At 40.5% G+C, this 17960-nt stretch overlaps 1 protein-coding gene across 3 annotated transcripts in view; it reads left to right on the forward strand.

Annotated features, from left to right (window-relative positions):
* Nucleotides 1-17960, forward strand: part of SNX4 (sorting nexin 4) — a 499472-nt gene that overhangs the window by 324568 nt on the left and 156944 nt on the right. For all 3 annotated transcript variants that reach the window (XR_015308499.1, XM_086957435.1, XM_086957434.1), the window contains 2 exons: nt 4009-4081; nt 9062-9123. Coding sequence is in view for 2 of the 3 variants with exons in the window: in XM_086957435.1 (XP_086813561.1) it covers nt 4009-4081; nt 9062-9123 (135 nt within the window). In the remaining variant the exon portion in view is untranslated. The remainder of the gene's footprint in view (nt 1-4008; nt 4082-9061; nt 9124-17960) is intronic.

Here is a 17960-nt window from a genome sequence, read left to right on the forward strand (position 1 = left end):
TTTTTTACTGACAGCCAGTAAAGATCAACTATAGCCTGAGAAGATCACTAACATTTTGGAATCTTTAGGAGGAGATGGGCAGTTGCATTTTTGCAGACCTGGAGTTTATTTAATAATCGTGGTTGGATGTCAACATATTTTTGCAATAATCAATTCTAGAAAACACTAGAGCAACAATTACAGTTTTCTGAACATCAAATGGGATGACGGGTGACATTTTTCTCAGAGTTCTTAAGAGAAAAACATATTCTCAATCTTAACTATTTTAATAGGTTTCCTGCTTAGAAACATTTTCTCAGTCAGTCCCTCAAATCATGTTAGGCTACCACTGGAGAATTAGAGGTCTTTGGTGGCTCTCCAGGATACATTCATCTATATTGTCATAATGGAACCTCAGAGGAAGAACATCAGGTTTACAATTTGAAGGTTGTTCCTTCATACCAAGTCTCTTTCCTTCTTCCTGCAAAGTGGCCATGTAAACCTCACCCAGCTGTTTCAATTGGTGGCACGTCGCAGTGAATTGATGGTCTCTATTCTTCCTGGCTTTTGAACATCTGCTCCGTAATGTTTCTCCTGTCTCAAGAGCTTAATTCATTGAGCATTGTTTCCATTGGCACCTAATCATTCCCTCTCCAAAAAGAATCTTGAATTTTAGGGAGCTGGTGCCATCTTTGTATTTAGTTTAGAGATGATTAATTTTTGGCTCATGAGAATACCCAGTCAGGCCCCGCTCAGAATGGAGAACTTAGGCCTAATTTTGCCTACTTCTGGGTGTCCTCTCTCCTGCTCCCTCCTCTTATCCTCTTTCGGTTAGAGTACCCTGGTGTGGGTCTCAGGGACAGGTGCAGTGTTCCGGTGCCCTCTCTTAGGCACTACCATGTACTCAGTGCCTCAGTCTGTTATCACTCCAATTGTGAGACCACAGTAGGCCTCAACAAGGCCTCAGTGTGCTTCAGTCTGTGCCTCGCTCTCCAGGTGGGACGACGTGTCCGCCACAGGCGTGCCAGTCCTCTGCTTCGGTCTTTGGAGCAGACACGGCTTTGTCCGGGGGTGGCAGTAGGAGTGCAGTCTTCTCAGGTGAGCGGCCCTCTTCAGCACACAATGAGTTTGCTGGAGTCTGGGTCTCAATGGTTCCGGCAAGACTTCCTCCACTTTCGCTGATTGGTAAGTTGGTGGCTCAGCTGGGCAAACCTCCTGGGGTCAAGGTGGTGATGCAGTTTGCTTCAGTCTCAAGTCCGGGTGACTACTGTAAAATGCAGCAGCATAGTCCAATCAGGCACATCTCCACATTTCCGGTCAGCGCATTAGGCAGCTGCACAGTCTTTTCAGGCAGACAGTGTTCAAGTGCCCTTAGTCAAAGGTTTTACTTACATCGGCATAGTGCGTTCTGATAGACATTGGGTAAGTGCCTTGGGGTTAGTCAGGCTACCCTCTACCCCACCGAAAATAAAATATGTGGGTGTCCCAAGTGGTACCGGGACACCCTCAAAAAATAAATAGAAACATTCAATAGTGCAAAATAATAAATGAGCGATCAGAGCCGCTTATTTATTCTTCACTGCTCCTAGCAAGGAGCACCACATAATGCCCTTCATGGACTCAATTGCTTATATTTTGTTGCTAGTGTTGCCCCCAATCTGGGCAAGGGTACCTCTGGCATGTTTTTTAAGTATTGTGAGCTACTGCAGTTAATCAGTTAATGCACCTGCCCCCCAAAAATTGAGGGGGGTGAGGAGGTCAACTTATTGGACTATTAGGCCTATGAAACAAATATAGTGCTTAACTCCCCAAGTGCTAGTCACATAAACAAACAAGTGATAGTCATCTAACAGTAACAGCTTGTTTCCAGGCCTAAATGAAAAGCAAAAAGAATTTCTTTCAGATATTCATTTATTATTTGATATATGTCTTATTTATTAATCCATGAAATAGAAATGGGCCAACACAAGTTTTGTGATTATATAATACAATCATTGGTTCTTCAGGGCCAACAACGAAACAGTATTAAGGCATTATCCAAAATGTCACAATTAATATAATGATGCTTCTCAATTCTATAGTTGGTTCAATGATTATTGTCTTGAGAGTATAACGGAAACTGGTCGGCCTGATAACCGGACACATAGCTCATCCTCAACTGGCGCGGCTTTTGTATTAGTTGAAATTCACTGAAAAAACAAAGGTTAAAGTGAGAGTAATTATAAGGATTTCATAAAAACGTTTGAAATTAACTGAAAATTCACAAAGGTTAAATTGATGTTATGATTAAGAATTGTAATTATATCTTACTTTAAATTAAAAAAGAAACAAACCTTGGAAATTCACTGAAAAAAAGGATAAAAGGACGTGATAGTTGAGTGAAAATGTCTGTTAAAGCATACCATTTTAAACTAACAAAACCACTGAAATTCACCAGTTATATTTATCTCAAGTAATTATATCCTATGCCCTTGCCATGCACTGCTAGTTACCTCACATTACATCACTCATGACCTGTTCTATGACATCATTGATAAAATCACTGCAACCTCTGAAATGACATCATTGTTGACAACACTGCGCGTGGGTGTTTTCTCCCTTTCGTGTAAAGGATTTTGTAGGAGTCCATCTGAAGGAGTCCTCTTCAGTGAGGAGTCTACAGAGACCTTTCCTAAGAAGAGAAGATGAGAAACTTGCCGGAGACTTGGAGGTTAGTTAGCACAGGTTGAATATAAAAGGAACTCCGATATTGCAACCAGCTCTAAGACTATTCCTACTTGGATATTCAAATTACTAGTCTCCTTAAGGAAGCAGTTAATGCACCGTCAGCTTAATAGCAAGAAGGGGAGTCAGTCATTTAGCACATGATCAATACTTACTCTTAAAACTCTAAAAATGAAAAGCCTTCTGTTATTGACAGAATTATTTGTTTTTTACCCAGGCTCATTACCGTTCCAGCAAATATGCATTATTAAGCACCATTGAGGTCTTTCTGTTAGACGTTTTAATCTACTTCCATTACAGTTGTTTATACTTGAAGACCTATTATTTTTTTCTTTCTGTTAGTGATATGTATGCAGTTGTGTTTCAGGCCTAGCACACGAGGCTTTTGGGGGGGGGGGGGGGGGCGGCTATGTTTTTTTCGTTAACATTAGTCTTACCGTTGGCTCATGAGTGTTTGTGTGTTTATATGGCAGAATATACTTGGTGTGATAGGCTTGTAAGCCAGCGTCAGTGCTTTGTCCATTGACTGGAAGTCAATGCAAGTGGGTCAACTTGGGTGAGGCGTTTGAGTCGCTACAGCCTGCTCAGCCACAATTGGTTGCCATGAAATTGAATAAGGATAATAATACCTGCTATTTCTAGTGTTGCTAAACTGCAAAACTGTAGTTACAAGTGCTGAAAAAAAGGGATTGTCATTAAGAAATACTCCGTCTTCACCTGTCTTGCGCAGTTACGACCCAGACGTCCTTTGAAATAAAAATGCTAACTGTGGACCTCGGATATTGAAAGTGTCCTTAAAATGTTGTTATAAATTAACGAAGTCCTTGATATAAATATCACTTATGCCATTTTCTTTTTAAGTTATACCGTTTTACCCTGAGCACACAGTAATGTTGCCACTTGTGTTTGTTTGTGACGGTTTAAATAATGCTAATTTTTGGTTAAAGTTGTTAAACATTAATGGACGGGAAAGTTAAGTATCCGTGCTTTTGCACAACTCTAATTAAAACGCTGTATTTATTTGCAAAAAATGCAGGCCATTGCTTACCCCTTTGCCCTCTCTGAAAAGCGAGGTTCAATGTTTAAATGTTTTTGGTGCAGTACAAATAAGCGTTTCAAGAACTGAATGTAAACAGTTTCACGGTTGGGTTCTGGCCTCAGTTCTGTTGAAACACCGAAGCACTCTGTTTAGACGCTTAAACCAAACGTGCTGTCGCCAGCTATTGTACTGTGATTATTTCTCACAGATTATGTTATGCTTTTTTCATGATGGTTAATGAGGTACTATCTGTTCTGTGTCCCCAGGAGATTTTCTGAACTAAAACATTACAGCGATGAACTGCAGTCTGTCATATCACACCTCCTGCGAGTCCGCGCTGTAAGTATTTCCCTTGTGTGGTGTTATGACAAAGTACAATTGTAGCCGGCAGTGGTCCTGCCTGCGTGCAAGTCCCATATTTGGAAAGACGGCGCTGTATGCACAACACTCTGGGTTCGGGGCGCTTTTGACAATTACGTCATTCGGTTCGGAAGCCAAAGCCGCCCCTTTCCGAGGCGTCGAGGAGATGGTGGAACGTTACCAGATGCGGGGAAAGCGTACTAATGCCCGACTTGCAAAGTCTATTTATAGCGTGTGTGTACCCCTCAGCGATAGGCACTCCCATTCGCGGCAGATCTGTCTGAAACACTACATCCTCTCCCCGCAAGGTTCTCTCTGATCAACGATAACTCTGCGTTGTCAAAAGTAGGGCTCTGTTTAGAGATGCATGTTTGTTTCTCTGTGTGTGCGTTTTCTGGATTTAGTGCGGTTTGTGTGTATTTCTGTATTATCTGATCTGGTGTGTTTTGTTTTGGGCTTTTTCTTTGTCTGTTGGGTTTCTGTTGGCTGTATGTGTATCTACGGGTTTGTCTGTGTGTTGTGTTTTACTTTTCATGAATTTCTGCCGTGATTTGTATGTTATCTGGGTTCCTGTTAATAAAAAATAAATAGACATGATTTATTTATTTATTTATTTTATTTATAACGTTTTATATAGCGCAAACTTGATCCAGAAGGATATCAGAGCGCTTTACAATTGGAGGCAAAGGTAACAAATCAGAACATTAGTCTAACATGGGGAATCGAATGGGCATTGAATCAACTAGTACAAACATAACAGCTCAATATAACCTGAGTGCACGAGTAGGAATGCGCTATGCGATGGAGCATAGAGAGATAAGCGGAGTACATACAATAATCATATGTTTTCATCACACAATAAACAGCAAAGAAAATAACATTTGCGTGGGTAGTAGAACTCCCATCTAACAGTATTTCTCATTGGCTTAGAAACCATAGATAAGTATGTATCTACCCGGATCTTCAAAGCTGATCTCAAATCTCTTTTCTTCCAAAGACACTTTCAGAACGAATACTTTCATACTCAGGCCCTCTTGGAAGTTCGCTCTTCATTGTAAATTTGTATTATTTCTTGTGCATTCCTCACCTCTGCGTGCTGTCTTGGATTTTGTGTTTGTGTACCCTTCATTCTCAGGCCCCTCTTGGAAGTTCGCTCTTCATTGTAAATTTTTATTTTTTCCTGTACATTCCTCACCCGTGCGTGCTGTGTTGGATTCTGTGATATGTGTACCCTTCATTTTTAGTCTTTGTAATGTTCTATTTTGTACCACTTTTCTCTTGTAACGTAACTAGCTGTATTGTGCAGCGCTCTGACACCTTCGGGTAATGTCCGCGCTTATAAAAATGCACTAAATAAATAAAAAATAAAAAAATGTGCTGGGGCGGAGGCGCCATATGATTCTGCCTCTTTCCTTCATTTGAATTTGAGATCCTAAGACTATTCTTTGTGATCTCATTTGACAACCCAAAGTTAGGAGAGTTTGCATGCTCATTGGTCGGATGTTGTTTGCTGACTGCATTTCTGCCCTATAAATACTGGAGGGGAATGGAGGGTGACAAAAGGCAAAATGGCACTTGAGTTTAACTCAACAGGTATCTACTGATCAATCCTCGACTGTTAAGCGCTGGCGGTATGGGAATTCGCTTTTATTTGGTGCGATTGAACTTAAGAAAGTATCATTGTTATGTCTACGCTTATTTTTACGAAAGTGGTATTCTCTTGATATAACCAGCACTTTATATTTCTGCTTATGTAGCAAATCTTTTAGCACTTTTCCAATAGAGGAAATCTGTTCAAAACATAAATAACTTCATTGCCCTCCATTTTGTATTGATTAAAAGCAGATATTGCAGTTTAAAATGCCTTTGTATCCCATTTGTAGAGAAAACGGCATTGATTTGTTATTCGTTTTAATTGATGTAATTGTGTATTCTTTCATGTGTAACATTGGGGAATTTAATCCCTGAGTTTACTGTATTCATTTGTTTTCTATGACTTGGTAGAAACAAAGCTGCAGCTACAGAGCTGCAAGCTTACCTTAGCAGCTCTAAGTTTGTGTTTGCTTACTTATTTTTCACCCTGATTTTACTGTGGTCGTGTGTACTCTGTCACTTGCTTGAAGCAGAACTTTGAGAGCAAAACTGCATGCTCTTTTTTGAAGCTCCTAGTGCTGGTATGTTTACTGGTGTTTCCCATTGCTCTCCCTGGGATTCTTGCTCTGCCTTCTACCCCACTTTTGTGCCCCTTGCTCCCTGTCTGGTCATATTCCCCCAGTCTCCTCCTCACCTATCCAGTACATTTCCTACTTCTCCGCTTCACAACACCCTTCTCTCCCATGTCCATTTTTTTGGCACTGTCCCAGTAGCTCTCTGCACGCTGCTAGGATGTTCCCTTGCACTGATGTGTATGACGTGAACGCCTATTCTTAATTAGCTGCATATCCATCACTGTGGATGGATTTATTTATTTTATTTATAAAGGGGTCACCATCTTGGATTGGTTTTATCAAAGTACAATAAAATTCATTCCAAGATGATCCCTGGTGCAGGACACGTGTGTGAACCCATGGGTGGCCATCTTGGAATGCTACATTCACTTGCTACACTAGGGGGCTGGTATGAGATTTTTCAGGGCTGCTTTCAGCTCCCAGTCCACCACTGGCACTAGATCACTGACACATTCTCTGACTGCTCAGGGAGTAAAATAAAGAAGTGCAAGAGGTGTTGGGAGAGCGAGCATATAGGGATCAGGAGGTAGCCCAGGGAGACATTCTGGCCTTCAACAGCATCCTTATCAGCTGTTTCACCGCCTTACAATGAACTGATGCACTGCCTGTACCCAAACAGAAAGTATAGAAGACCCGGTGTAGCGAAATCGGTTCTGCCGATTTAATCTGCCCACATTTTTCACTTTCTGGATCACCCGGTTTTGGTCTTTTTTATTGTGGGTGAGTCTAAAAAGTGGTGTCTCACACATGGTAAATGGACTGCACATGTTTACTGTCCTATCCGCGCTTTAAGATAAGGTCACTGTGATGCAGGAAGGTTAAGGGGCACTTGACTGGTTACACCTGAACATGTGTGCATATGCGTGTGTACACGTGTGAGGGCTGCATGTTTGGAGACTACTGTCGCACCCAGCCCAGTAACTGCTCCCAAGTAGCCTGGCACTGACGGGACTCTGCAAAGTTAGATGTGGCCTTAGGTAGACCTTATGATATTAGTGGGCACTAATAGGTAAAGTTAGTATGATTTACTGTTTTTTCTATATTGACACTATAATACACAAAGGAGAAAATCTGCCTTGGAGTGCAGTTTTGTTTCCCTTTGGCCTACCAAGTCCAGCAAGGTATCAAACAGGGGTGAAACTTGTGTGCCCAGTTTGACTACAGAAGTCCCAAGCAGATTTATGTGCACCTTATGGGGGTCCAGATTTTTCATATTTCTCGGGCTCAGCCTAGAATCGGAGACCAGGCCCTTTGTCAGCCTACTAGTCCAAGTTAATTACACTGCTCCCCAGCAGAGGGAACAAAGACCTCCCAACACAAAAGAAGCAATCAACAGTTCTTCACTCAGCTCCTGAGAAGGAAGGGTGGGGAATCAAATCTGCATCTGTTAATTTGCTGTCACACTGTACCAGCGTCGAGACCGCCCAGACCCACTGAACTAAAGGGAGACACCCATACCTCTTCACCTAACACAATAGGGAGATGACATTTGCCAGGGACTTTCTCACCAAAAGTTTAGTGATGTCATCTGGGGGCGGAGTGCTCCATAATGTCCTGTGGGGATTCTCTTAGCCCAAGGTTTTCATGCATGTGCTAGCCCCAGAATGGCAGAGATACCACCAACATTCTAATAGAGTTACGGGGGCTGCAGGGGTATAACCCCTCCCTCCCCCCCAACTCCAACCCCCAGAAAAGCTTACAAAAAGGTGGCCCTAAGTCTGCAGCCTCAGAGAAAATATGATCCTCTTGGCTCTTCAGCCAAAAGTTAGGCTCTCCTAAGGCTGGAAGTTTTGTTCTACAGCCACTTCTATTGGTTGGTTCCATGGCTGGAGGTTTTGTAGCCTAAGTTGGTTAAAGAAAGACATAGACACTTGTAATATGGTTTTACAATTTTTACTCCAAATGTGCTGTTATTGTCGACAGTAACAGTTTTCCATGGAAGGCTTCAGTGCATTATTGATGATAATACTGGCAGATGGTTGCAGTGCTTTATTAGTTATAATGATTGCAAATGAATGATGGTTACTGAAGCTAGTGAAAGAGTGATTAATTATGACTTGTGGTACTTGGCCTGTAAATGTTGTAACCTATAAAGGCTAAATATAAGGTTATCAAAGCTATTTTCAGCAGTCTTCTGTATATTTGTAAATTACTGCATAGTATTAAGTAGTGTTTAATAAATGTATTTTTCTTTTCCAAAACAAAAATCACAGACAAGACAATCATTTATTGAGTGTTATTATTGGGTGTCTGCGAATTGTGATTACTAGCCCACACCACCTCTCCTGAGGAGGCCTTGGACTACTGTTCTTTGTTAACCTGAGAGATTCAAGTGGTACAATGTGGTGCTTGGTTCCTAGTGAGTGGGTATTTGGGAACCTATTAGTTGTGCAGGCCTCACTTCATGCACAACAAGTAGCCCGGTTTCCATACACATGGTCTCTCTTATGCTAAAGAAAAGAGGCTAGGAGGGCATTCTTACCTCCAATAAGGAGAGAGGAGTAACTTAGAAGGTTGGGGATGGAATAGTTGCCCAGTAAAGAAAATTAAAATAAAATTTGGGGTTAAACTTTGTGACTAAAAGCAAACATTCAACAGGATTAGGTGTAAGCCTTCTGTTGGTATTTCTGACTGCTGCACATATACACACTTTCAACCTAAAAAGAACCTCGTCTTGTTTTAGAGTGCTTACAATTTATTTCAAAACCTTTTTTCAATTTTTCTTTTTCAGAGAGTTGCAGACCGCTTGTATGGCGTGTATAAAGTACATGGCAATTATGGAAGAGTTTTCAGGTGAGATTTTGCTTTTCTTAAAGACACAACATGTTCAGATGATTTTCAAGTGATTCAAATTATCTGTTATCTGCCACTTATGTTTTAGAAACTTTAATATTCAATTAGGTGAATTTTACACAAAAACATTTAACCAAATAAAAGCTTGCCTCTCCTTTTGATAAACTGCTGTTGACTTTACTGCTGTGGCAAACTGTAGGAAATCCTCTTTTTCTGTTTGGTCACCCAGTATTTTTTGCCTTTTGCCGAACCCTATATTTTTACTAGTGTTAGACCTCTGTGTATCTTAATCCTTCTAACCATTTTAAAGTGCCATTAGTGCCTGTGCTACCCCTTTAAACATGGTTGAATTGGCACCTTCCTAATTGCTTTATTTAAATTATGTATAAGTCCCAAGTGTATGGTCCAAAATGTACCCAGACCTGTAAGTTAAATATCCCTAATGGTCTGCAGCAGTGTAAAAACTAATGAACTGCAGCATTATAAAAACTGCAAGTCAACTTGTCAAAATAAACCCATTTGACAGGTCAAAACCTTCATTTAAAATATTAAAAAGTCAGCCCATAGGCCTTTGTCGCCTTCAAGGCAGGGTGAATGGTATTTAAAAGTATGACATATGCAAATTTAATGTCAACGTGTCCTTACATTGACTAGCACCCAAAAGCTATTTTTCACAGTGGCAGGCCAAGCTGTCCTATATAATAAATTATAGTATAGATTAAAAATCGTTATAGTGTATCTCTGGAATGGGTCTAATTAGAAAAATAATGAAACCACAATTTTTAATAGTTATAAAAATCCAATTCAGTGGTGGTTAGATTTTTTATATTAAGGAAGAGAATCTTTGTCAAAAAGTGCAAAAGTACTGGAGGAGGGTGGTGCACTGCATGCAAGAGGTGTGGGAGGTGGAAATTCGTCTAGAGGCCAAGAGATGTCTTCTTAACATCTGGGAACCTACTGACTTATCGCCTAAAGGGAAACTCTGGGTAACGCTTGGGCAAATGGTGGCAAAAAGAAATATTGCTAGATTGTGGGGTGATCCTAACCCACCGAGGCTGAGAGATTGGCAATGCGACATGGACTGGTGTATGTTACAGGAGAAGACAGTGTATGTAACTAGAGGTTGTCCCCGTAAATGGGTGGAAGTCTGGTCCAGGTGGAACGACTACAGGGGTAAAATCTGCGAGCCTCCTCCGACCACGCAGACTAGCTCGCTGGACATATAATGCATCTTATTACTCACTGACTCTAAGCACTTAAATGAGATTGGACATTGCTCAAGCACCGGAGCTGCACTGTACCCAACTGTGAAGTAACTTAACGACCAAGTTAAGGGGGAGCTTGTTCTTTGTTTGTTTCCCCCTTTTTATAAAAAAGAAATTTAGAAACTGTTGTCGTTATCCTATGCGCTAAACTAAAAATGGACCTTCATCATCCTGCCTAATACCTCATGATTGCAAGCACAAGCACTTTAAAACGCCGCCGTACTCCCGAGTTGACGGCACAGGTGCTGTGTCTTTCATGTTCTGGTAATAACGATGCTCTGATTGTTTGGCCGGCCCGCTGGGTTGTAGGCGGGAATATTGTATGTTGTGCTCTGCTAAATAAAGGTCTTCAAAAAAAAAAAAAAGGAAGAGAATCTTTTAGAAATTTACCTTTCCCTCCTTGAAGTTCCTGGTTGGCCAAATATACATTTGCTCTCCCACTTCTGCTAGACAGTGATTAGCATTTGCTTCCCAGGAACAAACAATAGGCTGACTTGAATGGACGGAGATGACTCCTCTGAACCTGACAGAATGTGCAAGGTGAGGCTTTAAGTATCCTTTTTAGGGTGAGCCTGGCAGCGCATGAGCTGCTTTGCGAGGCATGCTGTATTCATGTAGGGCTTGAAGCTCAGCCCACTCTACGCCCATAATTTCCCTTGGTTTGTGTCATTGTCCACTGCAAACTATGGCTGTCCATTGGCCAATGGGCTTAGTAGCTCCTCCTCAGTACCTCCTTGTCTTAGATTGTAACCTCCCATGGCAACACCCCCTGTTACATGTGTTGTTACTCGGTAGGCTTTAAATTACAGACTCTGAGCACTATTTTCTCAAATAGCTTTGTCCTGCCTGCTGTTGCAGGCAGGACATGCTCTGTTCTAGAGCTTTTATTAATTTTTTAACACTGTCGCCGAACCCATTTGCAATGCAATAGGTGTCACATTTGCAAGAGTTTAAGCTATTGACATTCTAAATGACAATGCCTTTTATTTATCTGTTTTAAAAACAACACAGCAATAAAAGGCATTGTCATTTACAGTGCCAATAGCTCAAACTCTCGTAAATGCAAGACCTATTGCATTGCAAATGCTTGTTTACATTAGTGGCAAATCCTGCTTGATCGGTCTGCTGGGTTTACAAATAACACTGGGGGTGCGTTTGAAAGGAAGGGAAACGGGTTGTCAAAACAATTCTTGTGTATCAACTGTCTGATGGCTTTTAAATCATGTTTTGTTCTACCAGAATTATCTCTCTGGGTTTATTGGGAATACCATGGCTACTTCAAACCTTCTCTTGGTGCACACTAGAATTACCCTGGTACACTCTCCACACACACACACACCAGCCATCAAAGCCCAAGTTTAGTTTGGCAGAAGTCTTAAGCCATCTTGAAAATACCCAAGGTGGGTATGGTTGGCCCTGGGAACTTTTAAGCCATTGGTTAGAGCATGTCCAAGAGTCATTCTCAACCACTAGCTCGTGTCAGGTATAAATGTGGCATCTCCAGCCACCGACTTCAGAAAACTCCTGGACCTGAGCAAGAACCGAAGAGGACTGGATCTGCTGTCAGGGCCTTCAATCTCCTGTACTCTGAACTCCAAGGATCATAGGGCTGACCTCCTGGTCAAGCTATAGGTATAAAGGAAGCTATAAGAGGCCTTTACTGCATCTGCCCGGCTCATTTGTGGCAACTGTACATGGGCCGGAACTGCAATGCCCTCTGCCTAACACCCTGAGGTTCTGGGGGGATTTGGAAGTTTTCACCCCATGGTGGATTAAGACTTAACCGACTAAAGTCGGAAGGTACAATCTAGCCAGGACGAACCAGGTTGGTGTTTCGAATCCGTGCTCCATCTCGGTCAGCATCAAATTGCACCTAAATTCTGATCTATCATGACCATTGACTATCCTTGAAGAGGGGGGAGGTATGCAAAATAGAGTAGTGAATAATTCAGTAACTGATAATTCATGGGACAATTGGAGTCAAAGAAGCAGCCCTGCAGGTCCCTCCCAGTGGTATAAAGAAGGTATGGGGAAAGATGGAGGTTTAAGCGAGGTTGAATAGGATGAGGGTGTGTCTCATAGCCGTAACTTCTTATCCTGGAATGTAAACGGTCTGTGTGATAGAGCAAAACAGGAACCTTTAAGCGAGCTAGGAAAAAATATGGGAGTTATGTGTGTGTAAGAAACTTGGCTGTGTGACGAAACCCCAACATTTGATGGCTTCCACCAGCTCCCCCGCCCGGCTAGGAAACAGAGGTTCAGATGCCCGGCGGGGGGATTACGACCTTAGTGTCAACAAAAATAGCAGCGAACGTGATCCCGTTAAATGTGAAATGTAAATGGCTTTTGGTATGCAGATTGTCCTTGCTGGTTTTAGATAAAAAGTATGAAAATGTAATTCATATAAATGTGTACATGCAATGGGAAAATATTAAGGAGTATAAAAATGAGTTGGAGCATTTTAAAGATGATATAGATTCTCTATGCGGAAAGTATGAGACTGATATGTTTTTCATAATGGGAGATTTCAACCATAAACTGTGCCCAAAGATGGTAGACCTCTGGCATAGGGTTATACTGGATGCATATGAGATAAAGGAGGCAACCTTCCCAGACTGTGAACCCCAAAGGCGGGATGAAATGCTGGGAAACTACCTAGGGATGAAGGGTCTGTTCTGCTTGAATGGTAGATTGGAATCAGATTGCCCAGCAAAGAAAACATTTAAAATAGGCACACAAAACTGCCCAAAAGACTATATTTTTATGTTTGCTTGGAATTTCCCTCTTATAAGTAAATTTAAGATACTCCAGTTAGAAGAGAGTGATCATAACCCTCTGCAGTTGACGATTCAGGGGGGAAGGCCGAAACCGAGTGATAGTTATTGCACAACAAGTTGAATACCCTAAAAGTGTGACCACAAGATTATCAGAAGAGTACATAGAAAAACTAGGAAGACTTCAACAGAAGATACCTTTGGGGAAAATAGAGGCCCGAAACCTGGAATGGTTTGATGAAAAAATAGAACAAGGGTCCAATGTCTTCTAATCGCATTAAAAACAGATAACATAATAATCCCAGCAAGACGACCAAAATGGTTCTCTGCAGATTGTCAGAAGAAAAAAAGAGAAATCAGGAAAGAAACCAGAATGATCAAAAAGAAATACGATCAGAAGAGACAAAGGCACCTTGAAAAATTGTAAAGAGAATATGAAAAGTTACTTGCAAATGCTAAAAGAACTTATAAGGATAAATGCTGGGAACATTTATAACAAATTATCGAATCAAAGAATTTAAGACAATTCTGGAAACTAGTAAAAACAGCAGCAGACCACCCAGGCGGGGCAAAAAATTGTGTGGTAGACGAGGCAGTTTGGGAGAAGTATTTGAAAGAAATGTATGGCCACAGAGAGATTTAGTAGAAGAAGGGCTAGAATCATGGCAAGGGTTAGTAGAAGATCTAAACCTAGCCACAGGCCCAGACAATCTCCCATCAATAATTATAAAATCTGAGATGAAGTGGTGGGCGAAATTCCTATCTCAAATGTTCCTGGTAATCATAGAAGGAGGGAAAATACCTAAGAACTGGAAGAAAGGAGTAATAAGGCCTGTACACAAAAAAGTGGACGTGAATGCACCACAAAACTATAGGTTGATTCACTCGCTAGATATAGGGGAAAAAGTGTTTTCAAAAATAATTTTGAATAGATTAAAGAACTGGGTAGAGGGGTTTGCAATAGTACCAACTGAACAGGGGGGCTTTAAGGAAGGCCATTCCACGGTCGACCATTGCTTTGCCTTGTGGGCCGCGGCACGCTAGTCAATGTAACAAAATGGTACGCTGTGCTGCTGTTTTGTTGACTTTCGAGCCGCGTTTGACTCAGTTGATCGGAACTGCCTCCGCGAAACCATAGAAAATAAAACGATCCCCGCGGGTTTGCTGAGGATAATAAAAGAGTTACACAGCGGTAATTGGGCCCAAGTAATTAGGGACACAGAGGGGTCACTAACTCCAAAAATAGCAATCGAGACAGACCTCAGACAGGGCAGTGTGCTAGCCCCCCTGCTCTTTGCTATATTTTTGGCTGACGTGCAAGCCCGAGAATGCATGGTAAAAAAATGTCCTGCCTGTTGTATGCAGATGACTTGGTGATTTTAGATCTGACCGAAATTGGCCTACAAAGGAAATTAAATGTTTTTAGAGATTATTGTAATGCAACATTTTTAACTGTAAATATGGAAAAAACTCAGATTTAATGCTTTGGAAAAAAGAGATTAGCTTAAGCTTAGTGTTAGGAGATCTCAAATTGGAAATTGTGAATGAATATCGTTATCTTGGGGTGTGGTTTGACAGGACGTTAAAGTGGCATACCCACCTAGAAGCCAAGAAAGCTAAGGCCTTCACATCGATCTGTGGTCTGAAAAAATTCAATCGAGATTAAGGAGATATGTCACACAGACCGCTGTTGAAGGCCTTTAGAGCAATGATCCCCCCGCAAATACTATATGGAGCAGAGGTCCTTTACCTTAGCGGGAAACCAGGTTGGGACTTATAGGAAGGAGAGTGTCTGAAAACTCTGCTGACATTACCACCCTCATCGATGATACAAGTGATAAGAACAGTGATAGGTACAACCGCTTGGAGCACACAGGAACAAATGTTTCTAATTAGATTTTGGAAGCGGTTGGATATAGATATATGCCAGAAGGTGTCACGGTGTAGGAAAGAGATCCTACTAAGTAGCCATAAATGGGCTAAAGACTCAAGGAAGAAAATATTACAGGCCTGTGAAAATATAAAGGTGAAAATCTCCCATGATTCCCTGCAGGTAGAATTCTCTAAAAGTGAGCTCACAAAATACGGTCAAGAAGCCTCAAGAAGGGCAGATATGGTATACTTAGAGAAGAAAAAATCGGTGCAAATAATGAGGGAGTCATGGCGAAAAAGAAAATTGGTTCCCTTACCTGGATATCTTACCCAACTATTGGTATAGACAGGATATTTTAAGACGGAGAATAGGTATAAACCCTGGCTAGTAAATGAAGAACTAAAAAGAAAAATGTTACACTGTGATGGCTATTATAAATGTAGTTTAGGTACTAAAGGAGATATATTGCACATTCTGCTAGATTGTGTAATATTGCAGTAGAACTATTAACCGAAATGCCAAATCTTGACATAGCGATTGCAGTGGGGAACTATATGAAAGAAATCATTAGTTACCTCAGAGAAAATTAGTTGAAATGTGTAGTGATTTTAAATAATTTTAACTTTTTATTAGGTTATTTTAAAGAATATTTTATTATATAATTTTATAATGTGCTGTTATCCCGAGTATGAGCATTGAATTTTGGACCACTCACTGAATACGTATTAACTTTCTTAACATTGAGAATGTACAAACTGTGATGTTTTAATCTGTGTAATTTGATTTTATATTTGTTTAAAGACTAAGGTCTAAATAAACATTGATTTGACAGTGACAGTGACTATCCTTGTCACTCTGTGCTCCCTACTTAAAAATGTAAATATTCATATCTCTGTTTGGACTTATTGGATTTTTGTCATTGAGGTGTCATTTTGTAAAATTATACTCCATTTTTATAATTTGTGAAATTGTACTAATTTTTTGTAATTGGGTTTGGATATGTTAATGTTTTGCGTGTCAAGTTTCTGTTTTTGTACTGCATAAATACTTCATACATTGCCCCAAGGTAAACCTGTCTGCCCTGAGTACTAGCTACCAGGGGGGGTGAGCTAGGGTGAATTTAGTTACTTTGGGGGTTCATACTGGTAAGGGTTTTGATTATTCCTAGAGGTGGCTAGTGACCCACCGCAATTTATTACTCAAACCAATTTTTCCCATTTATTTTCTAAGATTATATTTGTATGAGTTTACTTGTGAGGTTTGCAAACGGTGTGTAGGTAGATGGCATTTCCAGCACCATGGTAATAAAAGATCTGACTAAGTTTCAAATGTGAGTTCAGAGGCAGAGGGAGACGCTAAACATTTTCATTGGTAAAAAAATGTGTTTCCCACTAATAGTTTTCTTTGTTGTAAACTATTTTTTTGTAATTTAGGGGAGAAATAATCCTAATATAGACAATTTAAGCAGTGAGGCGATTGGAAAATAGTTCATCACACATCTCTAATATGTTAAGCAAAATACTCCAGTACCTGGTAGCATCATTTGATTATTATTTTCCAAGCAGTGCCAAACCTACCCACATACCTGTCTGAATGCCTCGAAGCGGTTTCCTATTTGATACCATCTCACTCTCAGCATCCAGTCTTCTCTCTACCCTACATTTCCAACACAATACTTAAAACAATGCTTCTAGTAGAAGTAAAAGGAAGTACGGAAGTAAAACACCCCTTGTTACTTTTGAACTGCACCAGATCACAACTGCCAATGGCACTCTGCAGAAGCCTTTCAGTCATTTCAAACTTTCAACAGAGAATGGAAAAATCCCTCTCTCACTGAAGCAACGTGAACAACAAAAAGTAGCAAGTTTGCACATGTCAAACATTCATTTAGCCTGCACAAAAACAGAGCAAGAAACCTCACACTGATTAATTCCTAAACTCCACGCCTAGGACAGTTGAGCTTTGTGAACCATTTGCTTAGCTTAATCTAATACACACAAATAGACGCTGTTAGCATGCATTAGGGCCCGTGGCACATATTAATATTATATAACATCTGGAAAAATCATAGTGATGAACTCCTAGAATACCATTGTATTTTCATTCAAGGTAGTGTGGGTGGTAGTTTGGTGACTACTGCCTGATTGGACCCTAATAATTATACCAGGTCAAAATAGATGAGACTCTGATAATTATACCAGGTCAAAACATTGACAGGCCCTCCTTTTTGGTTGACAAAGGATATATATAGTACCTGGTGTACTAATTGACATTATCTGTGTTGAGAACTGTTGAAAATTGTAGATACAACTTTGGGAGTTGTACAGTGTCTATTGTTATTTGTTTTGTAAATATGTCCACGATTTGAGCATTGCATCACCTGCACTATGAACACTTATTTCACACCTTGTTGTATTTTTGATTGATCAATGAATCTTTAAAAAAAACAAAGCTCGTCCTGTACTAATATTCCCAAGTGATTTTGTTGGTTTAAAGATTGTTATACTAATTAAATTGGATATCTCAAAGGCATATATGAGGTTTCCGCCTCGAAATGAGTCACAGAAGACTATTCATTTAAAATGTCTATTTGATGGAGCATGGACCAAGGACTGATTAATGCCTTTATTAGTGTCCTTCTGCTGCTCCTGCTCAAATTCAGGTACTTTTCAGGTCTCGCCTAGGCAGCGCTTGCACTGTCTCTTCAAGACATGCAGTATCTAGGATATGGGTTTGAAAAAACGCCCATCTTTTTCATTGGTTCTTGTTGCTGTCCTTTAGAAGTGCTGACATTTTACTGGTGAATATATTTAGTAGTCCCTCCTTTTGTAATTTTGTATCTTCCCATGATTACTGCCCTTTTTACATGTGTTCTTACTGTTCAGGTTATTTATACTTCGAGAGAACAGTTTTTTTTAGTTGGCC

This window comes from Lissotriton vulgaris, chromosome 2_1 (assembly GCF_964263255.1).
Source record: "Lissotriton vulgaris chromosome 2_1, aLisVul1.2, whole genome shotgun sequence".
NCBI classification, from domain to species: domain Eukaryota; kingdom Metazoa; phylum Chordata; class Amphibia; order Caudata; family Salamandridae; genus Lissotriton; species Lissotriton vulgaris.